The sequence below is a fragment of the Miniopterus schreibersii genome, assembly GCF_964146895.1.
Source record: "Miniopterus schreibersii genome assembly, chromosome: 11".
NCBI classification, from domain to species: Eukaryota; Metazoa; Chordata; class Mammalia; order Chiroptera; family Miniopteridae; genus Miniopterus; species Miniopterus schreibersii.
The window spans coordinates 38787784-38812702 of NC_138111.1; the positions used below are offsets into that span (position 1 = coordinate 38787784).

The window sequence follows — 24919 nt, forward strand, 5'->3', positions numbered from 1 at the left end:
CTTAGCACAGGAACTCTTCAAGCCAGAATTCAGCCCCTTAGTGGTTCTGGAAGGAACTTGTTTTACTGCTTTTTTGCCAGGATCATTTTTCTTCCTAAAGACTCAGATAGGGTAATGTCAACAGGCATTTATTCTAACCTTCCAGCAGATGCTTATTGTGAGCTGAGAGCCATTGCCAAGCACTGAGCTAGGGGATACAGTGGAAAGCAAAAACAGCAAGTTCTTCATAAGAGCAACCAAATTCTGCATCCCTTAATGTTCTTCCTACTGATACCACTTCTGCCCTCTAGAGAAACAGAACAAGGTTAATTTCTGGTCCTCACAATAACCTTCTATATACTTGAAGATGGTTTTCTAGTTGCCTGTGTGACTAAGAATTTTCCCCCCCTGGGCTTTCCTTATAAAGATGATACGTTAGTTAATGTTGTCAGATGACCTAAAGGTGATGAAAGAAAGTGGGTCTTATTTATTTTCTCTGAGTCTCAGTTTTCTTATCTGTGAAATGAGGATAATTATACCCAACAGGCTACTGAGAAATTGAGTCATTGTGTTACTTGTCTGAACTAGAATAAATAGGTGTGTGTATTAGTGTGTATTAATAACATTAAATAACTTTAACTATATGCATATATGTACCAGGTACTCTTTTAAATGCTTCACATGTAACTCATTTACTGTCATAATAGCTCTGTGGGGTGGGCACTATGATTATTCCCATCTCACAGATAAGGAATTGGAGACAGAGAGAGCTTAAGTAACTTATCCAAAGTCACACAGCTAGTGAGTGGTAGGGCTGAGATTCGACCTGAAACAGTGTGGCTCCAGAATCCTTGCTTTATGTATCCCTGGATGGTAGCCGCTTTTATATTTGGAGGGGCTGAGAGAGGGGCAAGAATCAAATGGTGCAGCAGATAAAAGGGGAGCTTAGAGACTGAACTTAGAGCCTGATTTGATCTGTGGTATCATCTACTGTTTTAAGTAATTGCCTTCAGCTTGAAATTTGATCTCCCCGGTTCACAGTCTGGCCTCAAAGGGGGCTTCCTTCTTCCCCAGTTGCAGCTCCCAGCCCGTTCAGCCCCCTACTCACACGTGCTGGTTCTCTCTGTACCTCATTGTGCGGTTCTCAGCAGCAAGTACCAGTTTTCTTTCCCCAACACATCATTTGTTAGCTTCTTAGACTGATTCAACTTACAAGCATATTTTTTCACTTAAGTGTGGTTTTCTTGGTATAATTGGGATTCTAGCTATTTACCTCTCTAAATCAGTCTGCTAACCTGGGAAATCAGTTCCAACTCAAATCACAAACAAGGGGATAATTTCCTTAGTACATACAGAGCTTTTACAAATCAGTGAGAATAAGAACAACAGCCCAGTAGAGAAATACGTGAAAAAACACTCGTCCTCAATTATTGTTAGAGAAGTATATGTTACAGTGACAATGTTTTTTCCTAAGGCAAAGACAGGTACATATCTCTTTGTTATTTGTATCTATGGCCATAAATTCTGCTGGTGGAAGGTGGTAGGAAAACTGGTATTCTCTTGGTAAAATACATTGGCATAGCCTCTATGAAAGATTATTTGACATGTACCTACCCAAATCATAAATGTATATACTCTTTTTTCGGTTAGAGTTTCTCAACCTGGGCACTAGTGACAGTTTGAGTCAGACGCTTCTTTGCAGGATGTTTAGCAGCATGCCGGCAGTGCCCATACTCACAGTACGACAACCTAAGTGGCCTCTAGACATTGCCAAATATCCCCTGGGGGACAAAATTGTCTCCAGTTAGGAACCACTGGTTGGGGTTTTTAATTGCTGTATAACACCTACCCCAATCTTAGTGACTTAAAATAACAATTATTTCATTGCTCGTAATTCTAAAACCTGGATTGGGCCCCACTGGGCAGTTCCTTTGCTGTTCTTGCCGGTGGTCACTCATGTGGCTGCATTTATTTGGTGGCGTAGGTGAGGCTGAACTCAGCTGGGGTACTGAGATGGCCAGGTTTTCTCTCCCTACAATGTCTCTCTCCTCTTTCCCCAGACATGGTCTCTCAGTATAAGAAGAAAGATTTTTCACATGGCAACTCAGGGCTTCCAAGGACACGGAAGTGACTGGCCTTCTTACAGCTGCTGCTTATTTTCAGCTAAGCAATTTTTCTACATTTCTATGTAAAGTGAGGAATCTGTCCTGGAAATTCTTGGACCTTTATGACTTTCTCTTTTTGATTTATTTGGTATCTGGATAAGACCAGTTCAAGCAGAAATTATGCAAATATTTGCCATTTGCTTCTCCAAGGTCCACAATATTCCAAGCCTGGATTCCCTGGTCCTCAGGACTTAACCTGCTCTAGTCCTTCCCTTTTCACCATCATAACTTATCTTTCTTCTCAAGCTTCTGTTCTCAAAGTTAACATCCTTTAGATCTTAGCTTAACTATCACTTCTTCTGTATTCTCTGACAACCTGTTCCAGAATGCCCCCTCCCCCACCCCAGCTCCAGCAAGTGGCAAGAACCACCTGTGCAAGTGTGTCGATGCCCCTGCTTACATCGCTGCCGTTGTTGCACTGGCCAAAGCAAGTCATATGCCAAAGTCCTGAGTGAGTGTGGGAGGGGACCTCACAAGAACATGAATACTGAGGGGCGTGATTCACTGAGGCTCATCAGTGTAACTTCTCTCCCTCACATCCAAATTTTATTTAGCTTCTTTACAGAGTGTATCACAAACTGTAACACCACTTGCTAATTGGTTCACTTGTCAGTTCCCTTCTATTGGTGAGAGAGGAACCCCTGGCGAAGTGCATTGGCATTTGCTGTCTTAGTCACCTCCAGAACCTATCAGTGTTTGGCACGCAGGGCAACAATACGCGTTTGTTGAATAAATCACTGAGCTTGGAGTTTTCTAAGCTATCTTCAGCTCATTTACAAAAGACCCTGTGTCGATGTGACCATGGAGCGGGTTGAAATTCCTCCTTTGGTTTTTAATCACCCTGCACTTTTCCGCAGTGGGTTTCTGAAAACAATGCCTCAGTTTAAAGGTGTGGTAAATTCTTACATCCAAATGGAACATAGAATCAGACTTTCCTACTTTTGTCATTTTTAGCATTTTCCCATTGTACTTTGAGAAACTTGGGAAATACGTGAAGGCTTTTGTTAGTTTATAATACTTCAAGTAGTCTTATCTTTCATAGTCTTTGTTTTTTGAGAGGGAGCTGGAAAGGGATTTGTGGAACTGAGATGGACTGCTGGTAACTTCTGACAAGTGAGCTGCGGGTGTTTGCATCAGTGGAGAGCTCAAGTTTCCTGGAGACTTCTCTTTTTGTTATCCAGATCCTAGCACAATGTGGAATGGTCGTAGCAGAGGACTGCACATGGCCATCAGAGCTGGGGGGACGCCCAGACTGACCCTAGAATGTTTATGGAGGGGAAGACATTTAAGATAGTTCTCAGGAGATGAAAAGGACTGTGGCAAGTATGGTACAGGGTTAGGCCAGCCAGGGTACGGAATGGGAGAACCGGCATTCCAGAGAGAGGGGAAAGGGAAGCACATACAGAGCTAGAGAGGTTTGAAAGAACAAGACAAGTTTGGAGTGAGGCTGCTGTTTCTCACCATTAAAAAGAACATTTTAGTCCTTGAGGTGATGCTCACTGCATGTTTCTCATGGCCTTCACCTCCAACTGGAATCCCAGGAACCCTTGGTTTCCTATCTCCCTCAAAAAAGCCATTGTGAGAGCAAACTAATATAAGAGTCCAATTTAGCCAGTCATGGAGGGCTAAAGAAGAGGTGACCAGAGGCACCCATAGCACAATTTGCTCAGCACTTGTGGGCTGCATAGCTAAGCCCCTTACAGCATTGCCATATTTAATTCTCATAATGACTCCAGGTACTAGCTACTATCATTATTCCCATATTAAAATGAAGAAACTGAGGCAGAGAGAGGCTAGGCCTCTTGTCCGAAGTTCTATAGCTAGTGAGCGACGGATCCTAGTTCTAACCTACGCAATCTGATGGAAGGGCATCTTCTCTGAGCCAGCATGTTCTTCTGCCTCAAGAATGAGCACTGCCACCAGGGAAACAAAAACATAAACCATTATATAAGCATCCCACTCATCTTGGGGTTGTCCTCTCCAGTGGAGAGGACAGGACAACAGTGAGGGTGTCACACACTGTGTGAGTGGATGCCATGGAGCTACGTTGATCAGATCTGCCTTCCACGGAGCACATGCTGCCCAGCTCTGAGTACCGCTGACAGCTGGCCCTCTTAGGGACTGCTTCAGCTGCTGAGCCCCCTTGCCCAAGGTCATGCCACTTCCCAGTGACTGATTCAGGAGGGCCTAGGAAGATGCAGACATGTAGGCCCAATAATTCTAAAGGGCCATGTTAGCTCCAAGGCCTTCAGGGGGTGCGATGAGCCTGCGGGGTCCATGTTGCAGCTCACCTTCTCCCTCTGCCCCATCCTGCCTCCTGCCCCTCCCTCCGCAGGTGCCCACCCCACGAGTAGTCCTTAATGAACATACTGCCACTAGGTCTCAGAGCCTGCTTCCCTGGGATCCCAACTGGCGAGGACATTAATTCCACTGACCAGAGGAATCTCTGGACTCTCACTTTGTCCTGTCTGCTCTGTAACTTCCTTTCACATTAATTTCCTTCAATTTTTTTCACGTTCCTGATAAATAAGAACAAAGTTTATAAAATTCCCAAAGGTAGACTACACAAAGATGCATCTGCTTTTTGTTTGTTTGTTAATATACTTTATTTAGAGCAGTTTTAGATTCACAACAAAACTGAGCAGAAGGTACAGAGGTTTCCCCTGTACCTCTTGCACCCTCCACCGGTACAGCCTCTCCCACTATCAACATCCATTTCCCTTGGTTTGGGCAGTAGATATAGGATATGGAAGTAAGACCTCTTTAACACCAAAAACTTTCATTAAAATAATCTATATAAACTTTAAATTGTTATTTTTAATAGTTTTTTAAAAAAATAAGCTTTTATTGATTTCAGAGAGAGGAAGGGAGAGGGAGAGATAGAAACATCAATGATGAGAGAGAATCATCAACTGGCTGCCTCCTGCACGCCCCCTACTTGGGATCGAGCCCACAACCTGAGCATGTGCCCTGACCCAGAATTGAACTGAGACCTCCTGGTTCATAGGATGCTCAACCACTGAGCCACACTGGCTGGGCTTAATTGTTATTTTTAATGCTCGAGGAATTGACAGACTTGATTCCAATAGGCTCTTGCTGTGTGACCTTAGGCAGGCTCCTTAAATGAACATTTTTGAGTCCCAGTGTCCTTGTTTCTAAAATTTGAATAATAATTACTGAGAGAATTAGATAACATATCCCAACTCCAAGCAAAATGCCTGGCACTTAATAAAGATTTATAAAATGGAGCTTTTCTGTGACTTCAACACTGCACAGGCCACAAGGTTTATTTGTTTCCTGTGGCGCTGTAACGCATTACCACAAACTTGGTGGCTTAAAACAATAGGCATTCATTCTCTCACTCCAGTCCGAATTCAGTTTCACTAAGCTGAGATCAGGTTGTCACCAGGGCCTTTCTCTCTCTGGAGGCTCTAGGGGAGAACCTTCCCTTGCCTCTCTTCCAGCTTCTGGTGGCTGCTGGCATTCCTTAATTGTGGCTGCATCACTCCAATCTCTCCACAGTGGTCACATTATCTTCTCATCTCTGTGTGTCAAATATCCCCTTTGCCTTCCTTTTATAAGAACACATGTGATTGCAGCTAGGGCCCACCCTGATAACGCAGGAAAATCTCCCCAAATCAAGATCCTTAATTAAAGCCCATCTGCAAAGACCCTTTTTCCATATAAGGAAATATTGACAGGTTTTAGGATTAGGATCTGATCTCTTTTATCTGATCTCTTTTGAGGGGCTATTTTTCATCCTACCATACAGGGTGACACATTTCCGATCCTGTCTTTATAAGAGATGGTCTTTTTTTTTTTTTTCTTTAATATATCTTTATTGATTTCAGAGAGAGGAGAGGGAGAGAGAGAGAGAGATGGAAACATCAATGATGAGAGTCATTGATCGAGCCCGCCACCCGGGCATGTGCCCTGACCGGGAATCAAACCCTGATCGCCTGGATCCTAGGTCGATGCTCAACCGCTGAGCCACGCCCGGCCAGGCTATAAGACATGGTCTTAAATCACCTTTGAGCCACTAAAATTTTCCTTTCTCCTTCCAGTTTGTCATTCAGAACCATCTGCCTTATTTTTTAAAAAATTATTATTTTTAATCCTCACCTAAGAATATGTTTATTGATTTTAGCGAGAGGGGAAGGGAGAGAGAGAGAGAAAACCGTCAATGTGAGAGGGAAGCATGGATTGGTTACCTCCTGCACAGGCACCCACCAGGATCCAATCTGCAACCTAGGTATGTGCCTTGACTGGGACTTGAACCTGCAACCTTTTGGTGTAGGGGATGCTCCAACTGAGCCACACCAGCCAGGGCCCATCTGCCTTATTATTATTATTATTATTATTTTTAAATATGTTTTTTGTTGATTTTAGAGAGAGGATGGGAAAGGGGTGGAGAGCCAGAAACATCGATGAGAAACATAGATCAGCTGCCTCCTGCACGCCCCCCACTGGGGATGAGCCAGTTAAACCTGGGTACGTGTCCTGAACGGGGACCTCTTGGTTCATGGGTCATTCTCAATCACTGAACCACCCCAGCTGGGCTGCCTTATTTTTTAAGAGCTTTCCTTCCTCTTCCAGAAGGGACAGTGCCTCCCAAAGTTGGGTGTTTCTTTAAGGTCTCAGCACTGAACCGCGTGGCTATTTTGCAGGCATCTTCCCAACGCTTTTAATTACTTCGAGGGTGCTCCCTAGCTCTGTTTCCCAAACTTACCTATTCCAGGCCCCTCTGATTCAGTAGGTGCGAGGTCTGGGAATCCAACGTTTTCAAAATGCCCCAGGGAAATCTAATCATCAGCTAAGATTTAGAAACATTAATTCCTACAAAGTCCTGAACCAAAACGCTTGAAATAGGAAATTCTCCTTCCTGCCTGCTGGGTGTGTCATGGCTACGTGACTGAGCTTTTATTAAAAGAAAAAAAAAATCAATTTTGGAAACTGAACACCTATCTGTACAGTACTCACTGAGAGTTCCCTAGCGGGAAAACTTCCCACTCCGAACAGCAAATCCTGCCGCTGTCACTTGCTGGGAACCTCGTGGGTCTGACTGATCCGGTCGGGGCGGCGCCCGCAGGGGAGCCCCGGCTTTCGCTCGGTAAGAGCGGCCCCAGCGAGGGGCGTGGCGGGGGTGGCTCGGCCGCTCCGGCCCGGGTGGGGGCGTCCACGCGGAGGGACTCAGGCAGGGCTGGGCCGGGGAGTGGCCTTCAGCGCCGCTCCCGCGCGCGGCAGCCATTCCAGACGGCGCGGGCAGGGGGCGCGGGTATATATATTCTGACTTTAGAGCGCGGTGCTGGGCGGTCCGGAGCGGCCCGAAGGCTGTCCCGAGCGGAGAACAGACTGGTTCTTCGGCAGCGGCTTAGAACCCAGCGTCCGCGGTTGGCCAGGTGGGGGCAGCCGTGGCGCGGTGGTGAGAGGAGCAGACAATTTGCGGGAGTTGTGGAAGTGCCTTTGGGGATGATGGGGCACAGAGTTAGGCTCAGCCGAGAATGAAGGTGCGGCGTCCAGCTCAGCCGTGGGGTGTTGGGGGCGCGGTGCCAGACTCAGCGGCAGGTGATGGGGGTGCAGAGCGAGCTCAGCCTGGAGGTGATGGGGGCGCAGGTCAGGCCGGGTGCGCGCAGCGCGGCAGGGTGCGGGCTGGCGGCGGCAGCCCCGCGCGCCGGTTGGAGAGCCCGCCCCGGCGGCCGCGCGCCGGGGAGCAGGTCCTGGGCGCCGCGGGCACAGGCTCCGAGAGCCCGGGTCCCCGGCTCGCGCGGAGCCCAAGTGGCGGGAGGAGCCCTGCGCGGCCACCGCCTCCCCGGCCTGTAGGCTCCGCCTCTCCCTCCACCTCCCGGGTCCTGCCCGCCCGCGCGCCCGCCCAATCCGCAGCCCTCGGCCCCGGAGAGCCGGGTAGCTTGTCTGGCCGGCGGAGGCTGAGCGCGACCCTAGCGAGCCGCGGCGCCCGCCGACTAGGGACAAGCGCGCCTCCCGGGAGCCCGCTCCGCGCGGTGCCGCCGCCTCCTCTCCTTTGTCGCGGGGGCGCTCCGGCCCGCGCCGCCCGGGCCGCGATTCTCCTCCTCTTCCTCCCGGAGGGGAAGGAGCAGGAAAGTCGAGAGGCTGCTCCGGGAGAGCGCGAGCCGAGGCCCCCGGCCCCCGAGGCTCGGGGCTGGAGGAGGCGGAGGCGGAGGCGGAGGGAAGTGCGCGTCACTCCCGGGAGGAGAGTTTCACCTCCAGGCTCGGGCTGCGGCTGCCAGTTGCCTACGAGCGGCAGCGGCGGCGGCGGCGGAAGGCGCCGGGGCCCGAGGGGACTCACTGGCCATGGAGAGGAGACCCGGGCCCGGGGACGCCAAGAGCTCGGCTCCGTCGCTTTGGATTGCGGTGTAGGCACCTGAATTAGCCGACGCCGAGCGGGGGAGGGAAAGGTAAGCCAGAGGTGGGGTCACCCGCCGCGCGCCCCGCCTCCCTTGCCGCCCCCTGGGGGCCGCTGTGAGAACGCAGACCGTGGTCCCCCCGGCACCTTCCCTGCTCCTGGCGGCTTGGCACTTGGGCATTTCTGCCGAAATGGAAAACACCCCCCACCCCCCGCCTCCCGCAGCACCTTCTCTCCCACCCCCGCGCCCCGCCTCTCCCCTCCTTGGATTCAGAGTTACGAGACTACCCCGGAGTAAACCCTCACCCTAAGAAGGGGTCTTTGGGAACCTTTGGTCTGTGATTTCTTTCCCTTCCCCTCTCTTTTCATTACGCGTACGGGGAAGGAAACAATGGACCTTTGAAAGTCTGTGTGAACAGCCCAAACTTTCTGGAGAGGTCTGGGCTGGGGGACTGAACCCCACAGGAAGCCGACTGCAGTGGAAGGTTCGTGGAATGCGCGCTGCAGAGGCTCGGCGTCGGGGAGCGCGCGCGCGTCTGCCTGTGGGGGGGGGGGGGATCTTTGTCTCTTTAACTATTCCCCGCGGTTGGTGGGCCCCCGCCCCCACCTCGCTTTCTGTTAAAGTCAGGCGAGGCTTTAAAATCGTGCGCAGCTTGCCCCTGGACCTCAGTCCCAGGTTTCCAGTGCCAGGGTTGTGAGGTCTTGGCAAAGGAAGGGGAACTGTGAGGACCCCAAAATACTGCAGTTAGTGCTAGTTGCCAAGCCCTTGCAATAAAACCTGGGGCCTGACTTGCCCGGGTGCCCTCTGCTGAGGGCTGATGTCTGCCACTAGATCTTTGCTGAGGAGCGGAAACCACTGACTTAAATTCTCTACCCAAGGTTAGGAAAACAGACTTGGCTATTTGTCTCGTTTCATCAGCAGTAGGAGTGAAGAACAGAATGCCTAATCACCTCAATAACTTTTATGCCGCCTGGAGCCACTCCCTTGCCTGGGTTCAGGCTCCTTGCTTTAAAGGTGTGACAGTGTGATTTGATGTTGCACAATTGAGCGTGTTGAGCGTGTGCAGATGTTGTCTTCCTGAGCTCTCCCTAGAACAAAGTGAAGATGAAGGGGGAAAGAAGGAGGTTTCACCTGAGCTGAGGGAGGCCTGAATCCTCAGGGCAGCCAGGCAAACCTGTTGGAAATCGCTCTTTGTTAAAAACAAACACATTTAAAATATTTAGCCTTAAGGTTCTTTGGCTGGCTAGCATGGAGCTATTACTGTTGGTCTGACCCTTGTAGAAGCTTGCTGTTTCCCAAGTTGTTCTGGGCATCGTACCCTGGTTGTGTGCCTTTGATCGGCTGATTCAAAGGGCTCTTTTGAGTTTGCATTTCTAGGCAAAGCCGAAGAAAGTGCAGTAGGCACTTCCTCTGCTTAGTAAACATTGGGTAGCACCTTTTGGGGTTTTACATTAAAATCATTCACCTCAGCTTTCTGGGTATCTGCACTACCGGATAGGGTTAGAGTGTGTGGGAGTGGAACCGGGAAGTCAGTCTTCTGGCTTTCAAGTCAGTTCCCCTGATGTTTTTTATCTGATGAATGTGTGTTTACAGGCTCAGAAAATTGAGGTTAGAAGTGAATTCTGGGTCATCACCTGCTCTACTTGAACAGCCTGTGCCTGAGTGAGCAAGCTGAGGATTGATCACTGTGTATGTAGATAGGAAGTCCAATTGATGAATTCTTACATGATTTCCTCTGTGACAGCTAATTGACGTGGGCTGTAACCCACAGACTTTCAGAAGTTCAGATTTCACAACTGGAAACCAGGATGGGACAACAGCTCATTCTTGCTCTAACAGAGCAAGATCAAGCCTGTTCTCAAGCAGCCACCTTGGAAACAGAAGACAGAAGCAAGAGAGTAAATTAGGTGTGGGCCACACTGAAATTGAAATGTTGCTATTTACTAGCTATGCACCTCTGGGCAAGTTTCTAAAATTGAGAATGATGATGTGATGAACTACACTAAAGATTTAAATGATCACTGTCAAATTCATAGTTTAAGACTCACATGGGATGCTGTATGTAAATGTGTACCTTGTTAAGTGCTGTAAAATGTGAGTATTGCATCCTCTACCCTCCCACCCACCGTCCATTTAAACTAACAATTATTAATCACCTATTGTGTGTCAGGCCCTCTGGAAGCAAACTGAATGCCCACCAGCTCTGTGGAGTGTTCTTGTGTGGGAGAGGGAGTTGGATGGAGTGGTTGCAGCTTGGGACGTCACAGGGAGCGACCATAATGTGTGGTGGCTTCTATCTATAAAGGAAGGTAAGACAGTCTCTGCTGTTGAATAAATGAGTCTCGCCAGGGAGAAAAGGAAATGAACAATGAGAAGGCCCAGGAAGTGTGTGTTTGGAGAATTATGCATAGAATGCTTTATGAACCCAAAGGAGGACCAGAGTTTTTTTGGGGGTGAGGACAGAACAATTTAGTGAAAAATAAAATTTCCTGAATCAGACAAAACAGTAGGGCCTAAAAACTCGTATCCAAGGTTACTATTTTGAAATGTAAAGCTTGGAGGACTTGAAATCAGAACTGAGTTTAAAACAAGGCTCTGACAAATGCTAACCACTTGCTATTGGGCCAATTCCCGTAATTCTTCACACTTTGCTTCTTCATTTGTAAAATGGGTTTAAAGTACTTTATGGAATTCTTTGAGGATTAACTTAGATTTGCTGTGTGTGTGTGTGTGTGTGTGTGTGTATGTATATATATATGTGTGTATATATATGTATATATATGTATATATGTATTATATATATATATGTGGTGAAGTACCGTACAAGCTAGTGTCTTTTGGTATCAAAAGGTACATTCAAAATATGTTCTTTTTAAAGCTATCAATAGATACAAATCGTAATTTAGTCTAATGGATCTCAGTCACCAATTTCTATTTTGTTCCCAGTAGTGAAAGTCTTCAGACTTTAGGTTAGCTATTGTCACATGGCGTTCCTCACTTGTTCAGGCATCCCAGCCGCTGGAAATCTTTTCATGGCGTTTGGGTTGTGAGCACTAATTGGAAGGATGGGCTGTCTAGTACAGTACATCAATTTAGAGGGGCTTGTCTGGGTCTGTTCTATAACTTCCATAGTCTTCACCCTGCCTCTCAAGTCAAGGTAGCCCATTCTCTGTCCTAACAAGATGAATATAGAAAAGGAAAAGAGAGCTATGCATCTGCATTGTTGAGACCATAAAAATCCCCCCTGCTAGATTAGATGGGTACTAGACTTACCGGGGTGATCACTTCATAAGGTATATAAATGTCTAATCACTATGTTGTACATCTGAAACCAATATAATATGGTATGTTAAGTGTAATTGAAAAATAAATTAAAAAAAAATCCCCCTAGTTTAACTAGTTTTCTGCATTTGTAAAGAGATGTAATTTTCAGCTATACTGTTAGAGAAAAGCTGTTCTGTCAATAACAGCAGCTGCTGTCTCGCTGAAACTTGAATCTTTAAGCACTGCTTGCTTTAATACACTTGCTTGAATTCTTGTCTTGAAATGGACTGAAGCTCATCTGACATTTTAATAAATGGCCATTGATAGAAATCCATACTCATATATTTAAAACTGTCATGTGAAATGTGACTTTTGGGGGAGGAGGGCAGTGTGAGTGTAAATCAGTTTTCAAGTTAGTGCTACACATGCTGAATCTGTTTTAAAGGGCCCTAAAAGTAATGCTGAAATGAGGAAGTTGAGACCCAGAGAGGCTCACTAATTAGGTAAGGTCATGTAGTAATTAATGGCTGAACAGGGACAAGAACCCCTTTGTCCCTATTTCTAGTCAGCATTTTTTCCCCCCTCCAATATACTCTAATTTGTTACTGTTTGGTTTTGTTAGCAATTTAGTTATTTTAATGTTTTCATGGTGAAATAATTTGCATTTGGGCTTTAGAAACCCATTACACCCAAGTTTAAGGCAGACACTATAACTTTTTTGTATTGGAGAATTTACAGATGATATGGTGCATATCATGGGGTGATGTTACTTGTAATAAGTTTCTGTCACAGAAAAGAAACTAAGCATAGAAATAATGTTAGCTTTACTTGCGTTTTCTATAAATAGTAAAGATATTTCAAATATTGTAGAAGTGCACTCTTTTTTTTTTTTTTGAAGAAGCAAGTTCCTGGAAACATTATTCAGATGTGTGTTATGAATAATAGAGTAAAAGCATATAACACTATGTTTGCATGTTCTTTTCTTGTACTTGCTTTGGGAAGCCTTTAATGTTGGTTGTTAGGAACTATGTTTAGCAAATATTTTAGTGCATTCCTAAGACATTCAAGGCAGCGTACTGGTTGCTGTGAGCAATACGAAGATGAATGAGACATAGGATCTTTATTACAATGTCTCTTTAAAAAAAAGTGAGTCTCGGAAGCTATGTATGACTTACAACACAGAATTGCTGTCTCCTAACAAACCAGTCCTTTGATCTAGTAGGCAAGTCTGCTTTGAAATTGTTATTATTAGACTAACCTTCTAACCAGATTTGTAACGACATTTGTTTTCATAACATGGTAACAAGTGATAAACATTTTACGTTTATTTTTATCAGGGCTCCATCTTAGTTTGGACAAGAAGTAAAAATTGGGCAACATTTGATGGGATTTTATATCATGAAAAGTTTGCCTAGGAGAGCTGTGGTGGTCTTAGCTTTAATATGTTTTAAAAAATGGCTTTAACACTGCATAGAAGTGCAATTGGAACATTTTTGTTTCCTGAAAGGATTGCAATTGAAGACAATCCATATTGAGCCACTGAGAAAAGAATTGTCCTTATTGACTCTGATTTGATGTATCTTAAAACATATGAACATCCACCACAAACAAGATGTCCTGGTCATGTCTGATTTCTCAGTTTCTCCAAAGAGAGAAATTGTTATTGATTTGGGGGCCCTTGCCTAATTATTAGGTTGTACTTGGAGACTACAAGCTCTCTGTTGTCACAATGGTCTTTACTAATGGTGACTCACTTTCCTGAAGAGTGAATAGTTTCTTCACGTACAATGAGGTTGGAAACTAATTAACATTTTAGGAACTGGAAAGATTAAGTTTAGCACAAGGACAAATGCCTGATTTCTTTTTCAGAAGAAATGAGAAAAATGAGTCATTGTTTGGTTTTCTTATTGTGGTAAAAAAACCAACAAAAAACCCGCATGACATTGTTTTTTAATACTATCAGTACCACCACTATAAAAAATAAATTTTATATGAGGATTTAAAAAAATATTGTACTTCATTAATGCAAAAGATGTGGCTTTAATTACTTAATAGGTGTTTCATGATAGCCATTCCCCAGCAACCCATGGCACATTCCCAGACGGAGTCTGATAGGAAGTAGGCTGTGTATGTAGGTATAGCTGAAAAGGTCGAGTGAGAGAGGAATTGTCATTTCAGCATGGTTCATGACCTCTTTTGATTAATGTAATTGCTGCTTTTCCAAGTGTCTGCACTGGTTTAGACACTGCTTGTTCTTATCATGTGGTCCGCCTTCGAAATATATGGTCACCTCATGGATAACTTTCCCCAGCTGCCTGGTTACTGTGTCATCTGAGCTTGGCTTTAACCTTAAAGCATTTCTTCTCACTCCCTGTTTGTGCTTGTGGTCCTTGAGCTCATCACACAGACCCTTTTTGCCCATTCTGCTGACCATATTTTCTCCTTGTTCAGCCGTGCAAAGTCCAACCACCGCTCTAGTGTGAGAATCGCACGCCCTAGAAGGACAGGGACTGTGACTGACTGGTTTGTATTTTGGCCTGGAACTCATTTGCAGGTGACTCAGCTGCCAGCCTTCCAGAGAGTATGAAAGATTTCATGAGGTGCTTGTTTTCCCTGATAGTGATCATTGCTGGACAATCTGATGTCATTTTAGTGGCAGAGTTCAGTGGTAGATTTTAATTCACACACACAAGGTAAGGAAGCTATTAGCAGCAGTCTGATTACATACATTTGGGTAAGTAAGTTTGCCAGGGCTCTTAAAACTTTAAACTCTATTCCATTCCTAGGGATTTAATAAACTCAGGTGACTACCTCTTTAGACTCACTAGCCCAGTGTCTTTGTCCCCAGATGCACAGTAATTACTTACTTGGGACATCTCCTGACCCCATCGACACTGGCCTTTGAGCTCCTTGAAGGGAGAGATCATGTATATTTTTCTGTATCACTAGGTCCCCATCATCCAGCAGAATCCTTGTCTCATAAGAGATGCTCAAACCTGAAAGTGTTCTGAGTTTGGCAAGACTTTACCCTCAGTGGTTAATGTTGTATTTGAAATAGGCTGTGTGTTGTAGATATGAGAAATAATACACTCGAGCTCTGCTCCTGGCCCTGCCATTAATAGAAGCTTTGCTTTGATCCTGGATTGAGTAGCTCTGGATCACTTCAGTCTGCACATCTCGTTGTTCATCTGGAATATTTCTTAGTTTGAAAGGCATGTCAAAACATACTCATTATAAGTTTCCTATTGTCACTGCATTTTGATGTTTGTGTATCAGTAGATCATGAACTTTCGGTACATCTTTGCCTAATTATCAAACACATCTCTGTCTCCCGCCCTCCCCCCCACCTTTTAACATTCTACCAACATAACTTTCTTGGATCTTTCTTCTTGAGAAGTATTTTAAAGCTTTGTCTGGCGCTTGGCAGAGAATTCAGCACACAGGCAGCTCTGCCCTTTGCTATAACCTTAATTAAATCAGCCTCCCTCAGGTCAGACTTTGGTTTGGCTTCTTTCTTTCGAAGACCAGCTGCAAGGCTGATGACATGCCCGCGCCTGCCATTGTGTGTGCCCCTGCACAGCCATCCGTCACTGTCAGCAGGTTGGGAGCCTTTCGGCTGTGTTCTCCCAGCCAGCGGGAGCTGGGGCAAGAGGGGTGGCCTAAGGGGAACTGGGAGGGAGAGAGAAAACAACAGCTTTTCAGAGGAAAGAATGAAGGAGAAAAAGGAATCTGAGGAATAGTAATCGGAAAAAAGGGAACAAGTGAAAGACTGGTGGGTAACAGGACCCTCTTCTTTATCCAGTTTTCCAAGTTGAAAAACAATCTTCCTACAGTTTTGTTTATCTTTTGCTTCTTCCACCCAGAGGCCTATGTACTTTGCTTTAAAAAATTTTTTATTTTGATCGGGCAAAGAGTGTCAGATATTCTAAATTGCCATCCTCTCTGTAGATTGTCACCCTCCCTGTTGGTCCATAGATCTTTTTTTTTCCCCCTTCTGCTTCTCTTTTGTTGCCCATGGTAATGTTCTCCTGCCTTTTCTGTCTATCAGCTATCTTGGCTTTAGGGTCAAGCATTGCTCTTCATGGACATGCTTAACAGATTTATTAACAGGGTTATTTGGTGGCAGAAAAATGAGACATCTGCCTCATGTACCTTGGATAAATGAGGGAAATAAACGAATTTAAAATATTTCTTAAAGCTCACTTCTTTAACTTTAAAAACGGGCAAGTGTTTACTTGGTTTACTTTGGGTGTTAGATATTATAAATAAAGACTCTTTGTTTTGAAGGGGTCCGTATTTTAACAGGAGATTCCAATATAATTTGCTGAAGATATATCCACTTTTGTGGTTGTAGCTAATTTGCTAATCTGAATTCCTTAAATACAGATCCGTAAGTGTTTGTTTTGTTGTTTTCAGCATAAGCAAACTCTTAGTATTTTTAGTTAATTTTTGTTTTCCAGGGATTTACTATTTCTTGACAATAGTTCTCTGGCAAAGAGTACAATATAGCTTAACTGAAAAGTGAATTTCTGGGTAGGAAAAAAACAAATATCTTCTAACTTTAAATAATACGTATTTTAACTCACATAATTACTCCAGCTCAAATGCTCAGTGACCCCCCATTGTTTTAGTAAATTTAGTTTTTTTAAGACTCTGTTTGAAATATCCCTTATAATTTCTCTCTATTATATTTTAATAGAGTTAATATATATTGGGTGAGCTGTTGCCTTCTGAGGGAGGAGATAACATGAACAGTCCATGGTACCAAACTAGAAGTCTGGTGTATATTGGTGTTTGTATATAATAGTAGCTTAATTTTGGGGAATATCATTCATTGTATGTGTCTAAATTGACCAAGTGGAAGAAGAAGGTGGGGGAATGGAGCTGAAGTTTCCCAGTCCTTTATTCCTTTCACTTCCTCGGGAGAAGTTTCTAACGAAAGGCTGGTGCAGTCCCCTTCTACCTCTAAACATTGGCTTGGGTACGATCAGCTTAGTAACAGTGAATCCTGATCAACATAAGTCAGCTAACTGTGGAAAGTGTCTTATTTCTTGGAGAGGTGCCAGATAATTGCAGGTGGTAATGACTCATCTTGATTTTGAGAGTGGAAAGAAACAGGCCAAAGGGCTAAGATAAGTATGGATGCCTGGGAATCACGGAGGGTTACTGTGCAGCCGCTGAAGGCACTGTCCTGCCTGGAGATCGCAGGATATTCGAGTCTTTGGGGCTGCGCTTACACAGAACCAAGCGCATCTCTGAATGAAAGTGAACTTAATTTTCCCCCACTGTCTATTTTCTCCCAAATTGCTATAGTTTTTAGATTCCTTTGCAGTGGCTGTAGAAAACTATTTTATCCTGTATGCTCTGGGAATGGAATATGTAATAAAATATATTCCTCTAAACTGTGTGTAAAAGGATTCCCCCCCAAAAAACTCTCTTTGTTTCAACCTTTGTTTCTGAAAATTTTTATATTGTGTATTTAAATAAACAATCTTCATGAGAGTATTGATCACACTTAAATATTTATTTGACAATTTGAGAAATTAAAGGGCCTGATAGTCAACTTTTTAAGTTTATTCCTTACTGAACAGTTTTGTATGATTGAGGTATTGAGCCCATTGTTTACCTGTAACTGCAGACATAATCTGAATCTAAAGAAACCTAAATGCAACACCCTATGCCCCCCCAAACCCCCAAACCTGAAAAACATCTTGATGTTATTATCTGTTGTTTTTCTCCTAAACCAGGAGATTGGAAGTTGGAACCATTCATTGAAAGTTCAAGGCCATTAGGAGCTGGTTAAAAATTTTATTAATTATAAACATCTCTCATTTGTTTTCATGATAATTCATGAATACCTCTCTCTCCTGGCATGTTTTGCTTTTTTGCTATGATGAGTATATGAGTCAATGTTTTATAAAGACCTGCTAAGATCTTAATAAAAGATTTTGCATAGTTGTACTGAAACTCTTGTAAAAAGACTGTAATTTGTAGAACTGTAGGTTGGATATTGTTTTAAGAATTAAGTCATTGATCAAAGAAGAAAAAAATCTTGATGAGATCATGCCAGCTTCTTTCCTATTCTTACAAGCCTGCATTTTTCATTCAAAAATATGTTCCCATAACAAGAGTAGGTAGGATTTAAAAGAGCTTATGTGAATGAAAATCATTGCCTTTTCATTAGATGTTCAATATGGTGGGGCCAATATGCATGGCACTCCTCTGTGTTGGGTTGCAGGGACTGGATGATTTGGAGGACTGGGTATATCATATGACCTACAGGGCAAGTGTCCTCAGCCACTGTGTTTAAGTGCTAAGCATGAATGGAAGTGGATTTGTGGTCTCTATTAGCATCTCAGCAGTTAGAAAGAACATGAAAACTCAGCTCTTTTAAAGACCCCTGATTAGTTTTGAGTTACTGCTGCTGTCTGTATTAAGAAGACTTTCCTGACTTCCCCTTGGATCACAGCACTTACTGGCTGTCAGCATAACAATACAAAGTGGAATGGAACGTTTTCTTTTTTCCTGTGTGCCTACTGCATTTCATGGTATTACAAAACATTGTGAAAGGCTGAGCTTGTCTAGATAGCTTGTTGCTCTTTGTCTTTAGAATTCCTATTCGAGGTTGTTGCTAATACCTTTTACCCACTAGAGGTTGTTACTAATACCTTTTACCCACTAGATTGCATACTAGGGTTGCATTTTGTAAAAATTAATGCGTTGACTTTTTGCTCGAAGTAGTAAATGTTCTCAATTTTTCCCAAATCAGGGAAACTGATATAGAGAGGTTAGACAAATTTCTTAGAGCCTCAAGGTTGTTAAAGAAGGGTTAAATGGGAACTTCTAGTGTGTATTTATGTGTGTGTGTGTGTGAGAGAGAGAGAGAGAGAGAGAGAGACCTAAGTTCAACAAGCATTTATGGAGTACCTACTATGTGTAAGGTCCTGTGAGAATACTAAGATCAGTAAGTCATCCCTGTTCTTAAGAAGCTTGTAGTCAGCCTTAGGAGATGGACAAGTACATACATTAATTGAAACGTAAGGCAGAAAGCAAGATGATCTAATGAGAGTTTTAAACAGAGGGCAGAAAAAACAGGCTGGGAACTTGTGAAATCCTGAGAAGGCTTCATGGATGGGATAGCACCGTGTTTGAAAATTTTAAATGAGAATATCTCAGTTTTAGAATTACACCCTTTTTATAGCTCACAGCCCCACCCCCGACAAGCATGATCTCCTTTAATGTTATGAAAATTTAAAAATAAATTACTTTCTGTAATTACTTATTGTAATTTATTACCAAATAAATTAATTGACTGCTCCTACCAACTGTGTAAGCCCCTCCCACCTTGAGTTACTGTGTGAGGATATATACAGTCTTTTTATCCAAGAGAAGAATTTTATTTAAAATGACAGCAAGTTTTTAAGGTGTTGTTTTGTGAAGGAAACTGAGAATTAGACAAAAGAACTAGGTTTTGAATGCTTCCCCTTTTTTCAGCATTTGTATTTATATCTTGTAAGTTGGTATGATGTTTTCATATTCTTAGTTCTTTCATTATCTACTTTAATTTTTTGCCTAAATTCCCTGTGCAAAGCTTTAATTGCATGATTTTATTTTTTAATTATTAACAAGCCTTTTGGGCTACCATTTTTTTAATCATCCACAGGAAATAAATATTCACAAGGTAACTCTTTCAAGGAACATCTAAGTACCAGAAATTATGCTTCAAAACCTTTGTGGAATTTATTTCCAAATTCACTATGAATGACTTGGCTTCTACCCCATTTTGGATTGTGTAGGGGTTTAGCACAGGCTGCAATGGCTCCTAAAATGTGTCATTAAATATGGATGTGTTTCTTCTATGCTGTATGTGCTTCCCACTTAGAAATGACAGGTAATATAAACAAATTTACAGTGTATTAAGTGAAAACATTGGTCTGTAAGAAAAATTTTAAAATGGCACCTTAATGGTGCTCTCCTTGAAGTCTTGAAAGCCAGAGGAAGCTCTTCTTCATCTTCTTTCCTTTATTAGGTTCTTGCTTTGTTCTCAGGACTCCAAACTCAAACTAATGCTACAAGTACTAAGAACCTTACGGATTCTAAACGGTCATTGTTGAGATAGCCTGGGATCCTGGCCACCATTTTCACAGTATTTCCTTGGTCAGTTTCCCTCTGCCTTCAATCAAGCGATTTCAAATTGAATTTAGGAGTTGCATTTCTTGGGGCTGCTGTAAATCTTTTGTTTATGCCCCCTGTTTCTGCCACAATCCTCTAATAACCACAAGAGCTCACGATTGCTTATTGAATGAATGAAATGTCAGTTTCCCCCATGAATAATTAATATCTATAACCAGCAATCAATATATTTTAAAGTAATTGAGTCATAATACTATTCTTAATGCAAACTCATAAATGTAAAGTGAAATTCTAAAGCACTATCTTTGTATCATATATTTAAAAATTGTAATACAGTGAGGGAATTTGCATAAAATGTGATTTTTCGATAAGAAATGTATTACTTCTAGAAAAATAATATGTTTACTGCTTATGCATTTATATGTTTTTCAGTAAAATAGAAATAATGGGTTCAGAATACATAAGGAGGAAAACATAGTTTTGCAAAAGGGCTATGGGGAAAAATGCAACAGTGATTATTTTTGATTTCTTGACCATTTTAATTTGGAGTAGACACCATCTGAATTTTCATGGTGCCATCTTGTGAACGTGAAGGCACATTTTATTCCCAGCGGGGTGGTGGCTTCATTTAGCTTCTCCCTGCCTTTTATTTTCTTGCTGGTACATCTGGTGACACATTATCTCCCACAAAGGGCCTCTCCAGCCTTTTAAGTAACAACCTTTCTCACCCTGAAACAATGAAGTATCCGATGATTGCAGCCTCAAACAAAAGAGCCCCACTCATTTCAGAGCACATCATAGTCCTGATTCCCTCCCACCCTAGCGAGGCTGGCACTCAAGAATATCTAGTTTAGTCCTGTCTTTGTTAATAGACCATCATAAAGGGGTCTTTGTTAGAGTCTCTCATTTGTTCCGGCAGGATGTAGCCATTATTTCATTCTGCTCCTTGGCACAAGCAGCAGTTTCTTCAGCAGCACCTTAAATTGAGTTGTTTTCCCTTTGTCATGGAGCTTAAGCTTTTGCTTAAGAAATCACACCCCACGGACCGAGTGTTTTTGAAGGGCACACTGACTCTGTGAATGTCCTTTGCCTGATGTAAAGTCGGCATCAATTCCTGATTAGATTCCCTTTCTGTCCCCATTAATTTCCAGCCTGGTTGGGTCCTGGGAACACTTATTTGTGGCTTCTCTAATGACCACGTTTTGTGCTAATGGATTTGCTGTAGTTTAGAGCAATTTGGAGGTACCCTTATGACTAGGGTCTTATTCATTGTTTTGGCAGAAGTTGAGGGGGATTAATTATAAAGGTATTGAAGGAAGTCAGGTGACTCTGAGACACTGTAGTTGTTGAGGAAGGGATGTAATAGAAGAGGTTTAACATCACTTTTCTGAAGCCATTGAGTCCGTCTTAATTACCCATGGTCATTGCAATAAGAACATTATGTGGCATAGCTCCCCTCTCTCCCCCCCCCCCCCCCTCAGCAAAGAAACAGTAAAGTTTCATTCAAAACTTATTTTTTCATTCAAAAACTTGTAAGTGCTTACTATAAAGAATATTAAAAAATAAAAAGGACTATCTTTTGTGTGTGTGTCAGCTTCTCTTAGATAAGAAAGAACCACGTATAGTCTGTTGAACTTATGCATGAAGAATTTCTGCACTATTACCCTGTCCTTTCAGCACAGTTCTAGCTCACCCTTGGGAAACTGATTCTTTGAAATTACTGCCTCTCAATTGCTTTGAAAAACACATTAGTGTAACTCTTAAGAGCCTGAACTCTAGAGTAAAAGTACTTGAGTTCCCAGTCCTGTTTCTCCTATACACTAGTTAATTAACATTTGTAGGCCTCAGTTTCTCGTGTGTAAAATGGGGATATTGTCATCTACCTATACATTTTAATACACATAAGGTGTTTGGAACAGTACCTGACAGTGAGTGTGAACTGTTTTTTAATCAACCATAATATTTGAATGCCTACTATTTTAAAACAATATTTGAGGATTTAAAGAGATAATATGTACTTTAGACTTTCTCCCTAAATGAATTCACAGTGTATAGTTAAGAGAAGATATAATACAAGCAGAAATACATAAGTTGCTTCACTACCAGATGAATCTAATGGGGGAAATGAATCACTAAACATGAGTGCTTGCCTATGGGAACTTGTTAGGGCCTCTTTGTGGTCCTCATGTGACATGTGAAATTCAAGTTCAGTTTGAAGAACTTAGAATCATGATACTCAAAGTATGACCACCTGTTTCCATGTCACCAGGGTATTGCTTTAAAAAATGTAAAATCCAGGGCTCTCTTTGCACCAGCTGAGCCAGAATCATTGGGGTGGAGAGTCCAGGAATCTACATTTTTAACAAGCTTCCCTGGTGATTTTTATGCACAATAAAAATTGAGAACATTTGCCGTAGAACAACTTAGGTGCTCATTAGAAACATGTTTGGGCGGGGAGGGGAGACACACATTTAAAAGATAGCAGGTCCTTGGATACTGACTTAGTTGTTTGAAGTGTGGCACCGGGCGTTAACATTAGCGGGTAATTATAATGTGCAGCCAGACTGATAAGCAGTGGTATTAGGAGACGATTAGTGAAGGTGATTGTCCACATAGTTTGTTTTATTAGGTGTTGACGTAAGAATGTCCAAACCTGTAGAGAATTTTTATAAAAATTTATTTGAACCAAACAGGATACACCTGGAAGCAAGATTGCAACAGATTGAGAAAAATTAAAAATGCTTCATAGAATAGTAGTTTGCAGCTTCTTTTATGCAGGGAATTTAGGGGAGATTACTTGAAGGTGGGAGGAAGCAAGGCAGGGATTAGATTACAGGATAGTTAAAGATTATGTGCTCTCTTGAGGGTGGTTTTGCCTGAGGGGTCTGAAAAGCGGCATTTCAAAGGTATGTTGCTCAAGGCAAAGATAAACCTTTAACTAAAGAAATTATATGCCTGACCTGCCCACTTAGAAATTTATGTTCAGGTCACCCTGTGAGGTTACTTGCCAAAGAACCCCTTTTTCTTCCGCACAAGGATGTAAGCTGACTCGGTATTTTAAAAAAAAAGTCATTACAGTGTTTACCAGGGACTGGGGAGAAGGTAGAAATGGGGAATTGTTGCTTTAAGGCTATAGAGTGTGTTTGGGATCATGACAAAGTTCTGGAAATGGGTGGTTATGATGGTTGGCCACCTTGTGAATGTACTTGATGCCACTGAACTATACACTTAAAAATGGTTTACATGGTAAGTTTTATGTTGTGTATATTTCACTACAATAAAACACACCAAGGAAAAACCAATCCTTCCAATTCTCACATTTCTGAGCCTTAATTTCTTTTTTTCTGTTTGCAGTGACAGTGTATCATGCATGCCACTAATTCCAGGGGACGCTCCCCTGCTTTCCTGCAACCTCAGAATGGAAACGGCCATCGCTCCTCCGGCTATGTTCCAGGGAAGGTTGTCCCACTACGGCCCCCTCCTCCTCCAAAGAGCCAAGCTTCAGCCAAATGTCCCTCCATCAGACACGAAGCCCGGGCCAGCTTTGCCTTCTCACCCGAGGAGCAGCAAGCCCAGGGAGGGAGCCAAAAGCAGAAGAGGCACAAGAATACTTTCATCTGCTTTGCTATCACTAGTTTCTCATTTTTTGTTGCACTTGCAGTCATTTTAGGGATATCCTCAAAATACGCTCCAGACGGTAAGTGTGTGTGTGTGTGTGTGTGTGTGTGTGTGTGTGTCTCTCTGTGTGACTGTGTGTGTGTGTGTCTCTCTGTGTGACTGTGTGTGTGTGTGTGTCTGTGTGTGTGTATGTATATAGAACATATTTCTAGGAGAAGAAAGAAGGGAAGGAAATAGTAGAACGAGGTTAAAAACTCTTATATCTTAAGTTGGCTCTAGCTACCTAACATGTAATTAGTTAATATGAGCTATAACCTCTGAATGAGCAATTGTTAAAGGAATCCATTGAAAATGACAAAATTACAGGATGATTCTTCCTTTCCATTTTGTCCCTTTGTCCCAGTGCTCAATACATTCTTGGAGTATTTCTTTTCAAAATGCTAGTTTTAAGAGTCTTTACTGAATTCTCGTGGTAGCACAATTTCATCCTTTATGGGAGATAAGACTTTCCCACTGCCAGTTTTTACTGATAAAAATCACTAACTGTAGTTATAAACTACATTTGATTTTTAAAAAAAATATAAGTGAAGGCCCTGGCCAGGTAGCTCAGTTGGTTGGAGCATCGTTCCGCACCACCAGGGTTATGGTTTGATCCCTGGTCAGGGCACATGTAAGAATCAACCAATGAATGCATAAGTAAGTGGAACAAAGAATCGATGTTCTCCTCTCTCTCTCTCTCTCAAATGAATAAATAATTAAAAATACACATATATGTGAAACTAATAAGATTTGTGTTATATGGTTTGCACCTGGCTGGAGGACTGTTTTAAAAGAGAAGCCTCCAATGTTTTTGACGAACAATATATATTCTGAAAGGAAAACATCCATTAGAAGGTGCGATTTCTGAAATATTTCTCTAAAAATCATTCATTACTTCAAACATCATGTAGGGAGGTTGCAGTTTCTTAAAGGCCTTTGCTTTTCAAGTTGTAATATATTAATATTTTGGATGATTTTGAAGAAGTTTGTAGTTAGTTGGCCTAAATACTATACCAACAAAGAATGGCCTCATAACAAAATCTCATCCATCCATGTGAAAATCAGAGGGCTCAGGGCTGTGGGAGGAGCAGTAGACCATATCGTCCTGGACTGGGCACCATAGTTATCTGCATTTTTTTAGTCTACAACATATTTTTGTCAAATTAGATGTCTCTGTAAGTGGCTATAACATTTGAGAAGCACTTTACCATTTATTTATAAGACTTACAAATATTATTTTATTTAGTGTTCTTGGGTGATTTAGGGTTTTATGGATTTTAAGGTCCTGGGGAGAGGTAGTGTCAATACTTTTAAATAGACCTGAAGTAAGAGCGATGTTGGTATCAACATCTTTGTTGG

The 24919-nt window shown here is 42.7% G+C and overlaps 1 protein-coding gene across 3 annotated transcripts in view; it reads left to right on the forward strand.

The window, feature by feature from the left end:
* Positions 1-7450: 7450 nt before the first annotated feature.
* CEMIP2 (cell migration inducing hyaluronidase 2) overlaps positions 7451-24919 on the forward strand; it is a 66924-nt gene continuing 49455 nt past the window's right edge. The window contains exons 1-2 of one of the 3 annotated variants that reach the window (XM_081150707.1): positions 7451-7543; positions 23258-23600. In XM_081150707.1, the coding sequence (XP_081006833.1) occupies positions 23270-23600 (331 nt within the window). In that variant the 5' untranslated portion in view covers positions 7451-7543; positions 23258-23269. Of the gene's footprint in view, positions 7544-8035; positions 8558-8969; positions 8991-23257; positions 23601-24919 lie in introns of those variants that run through there. The other 2 variants (XM_081150706.1, XM_081150708.1) reach the window with 2 other exon arrangements.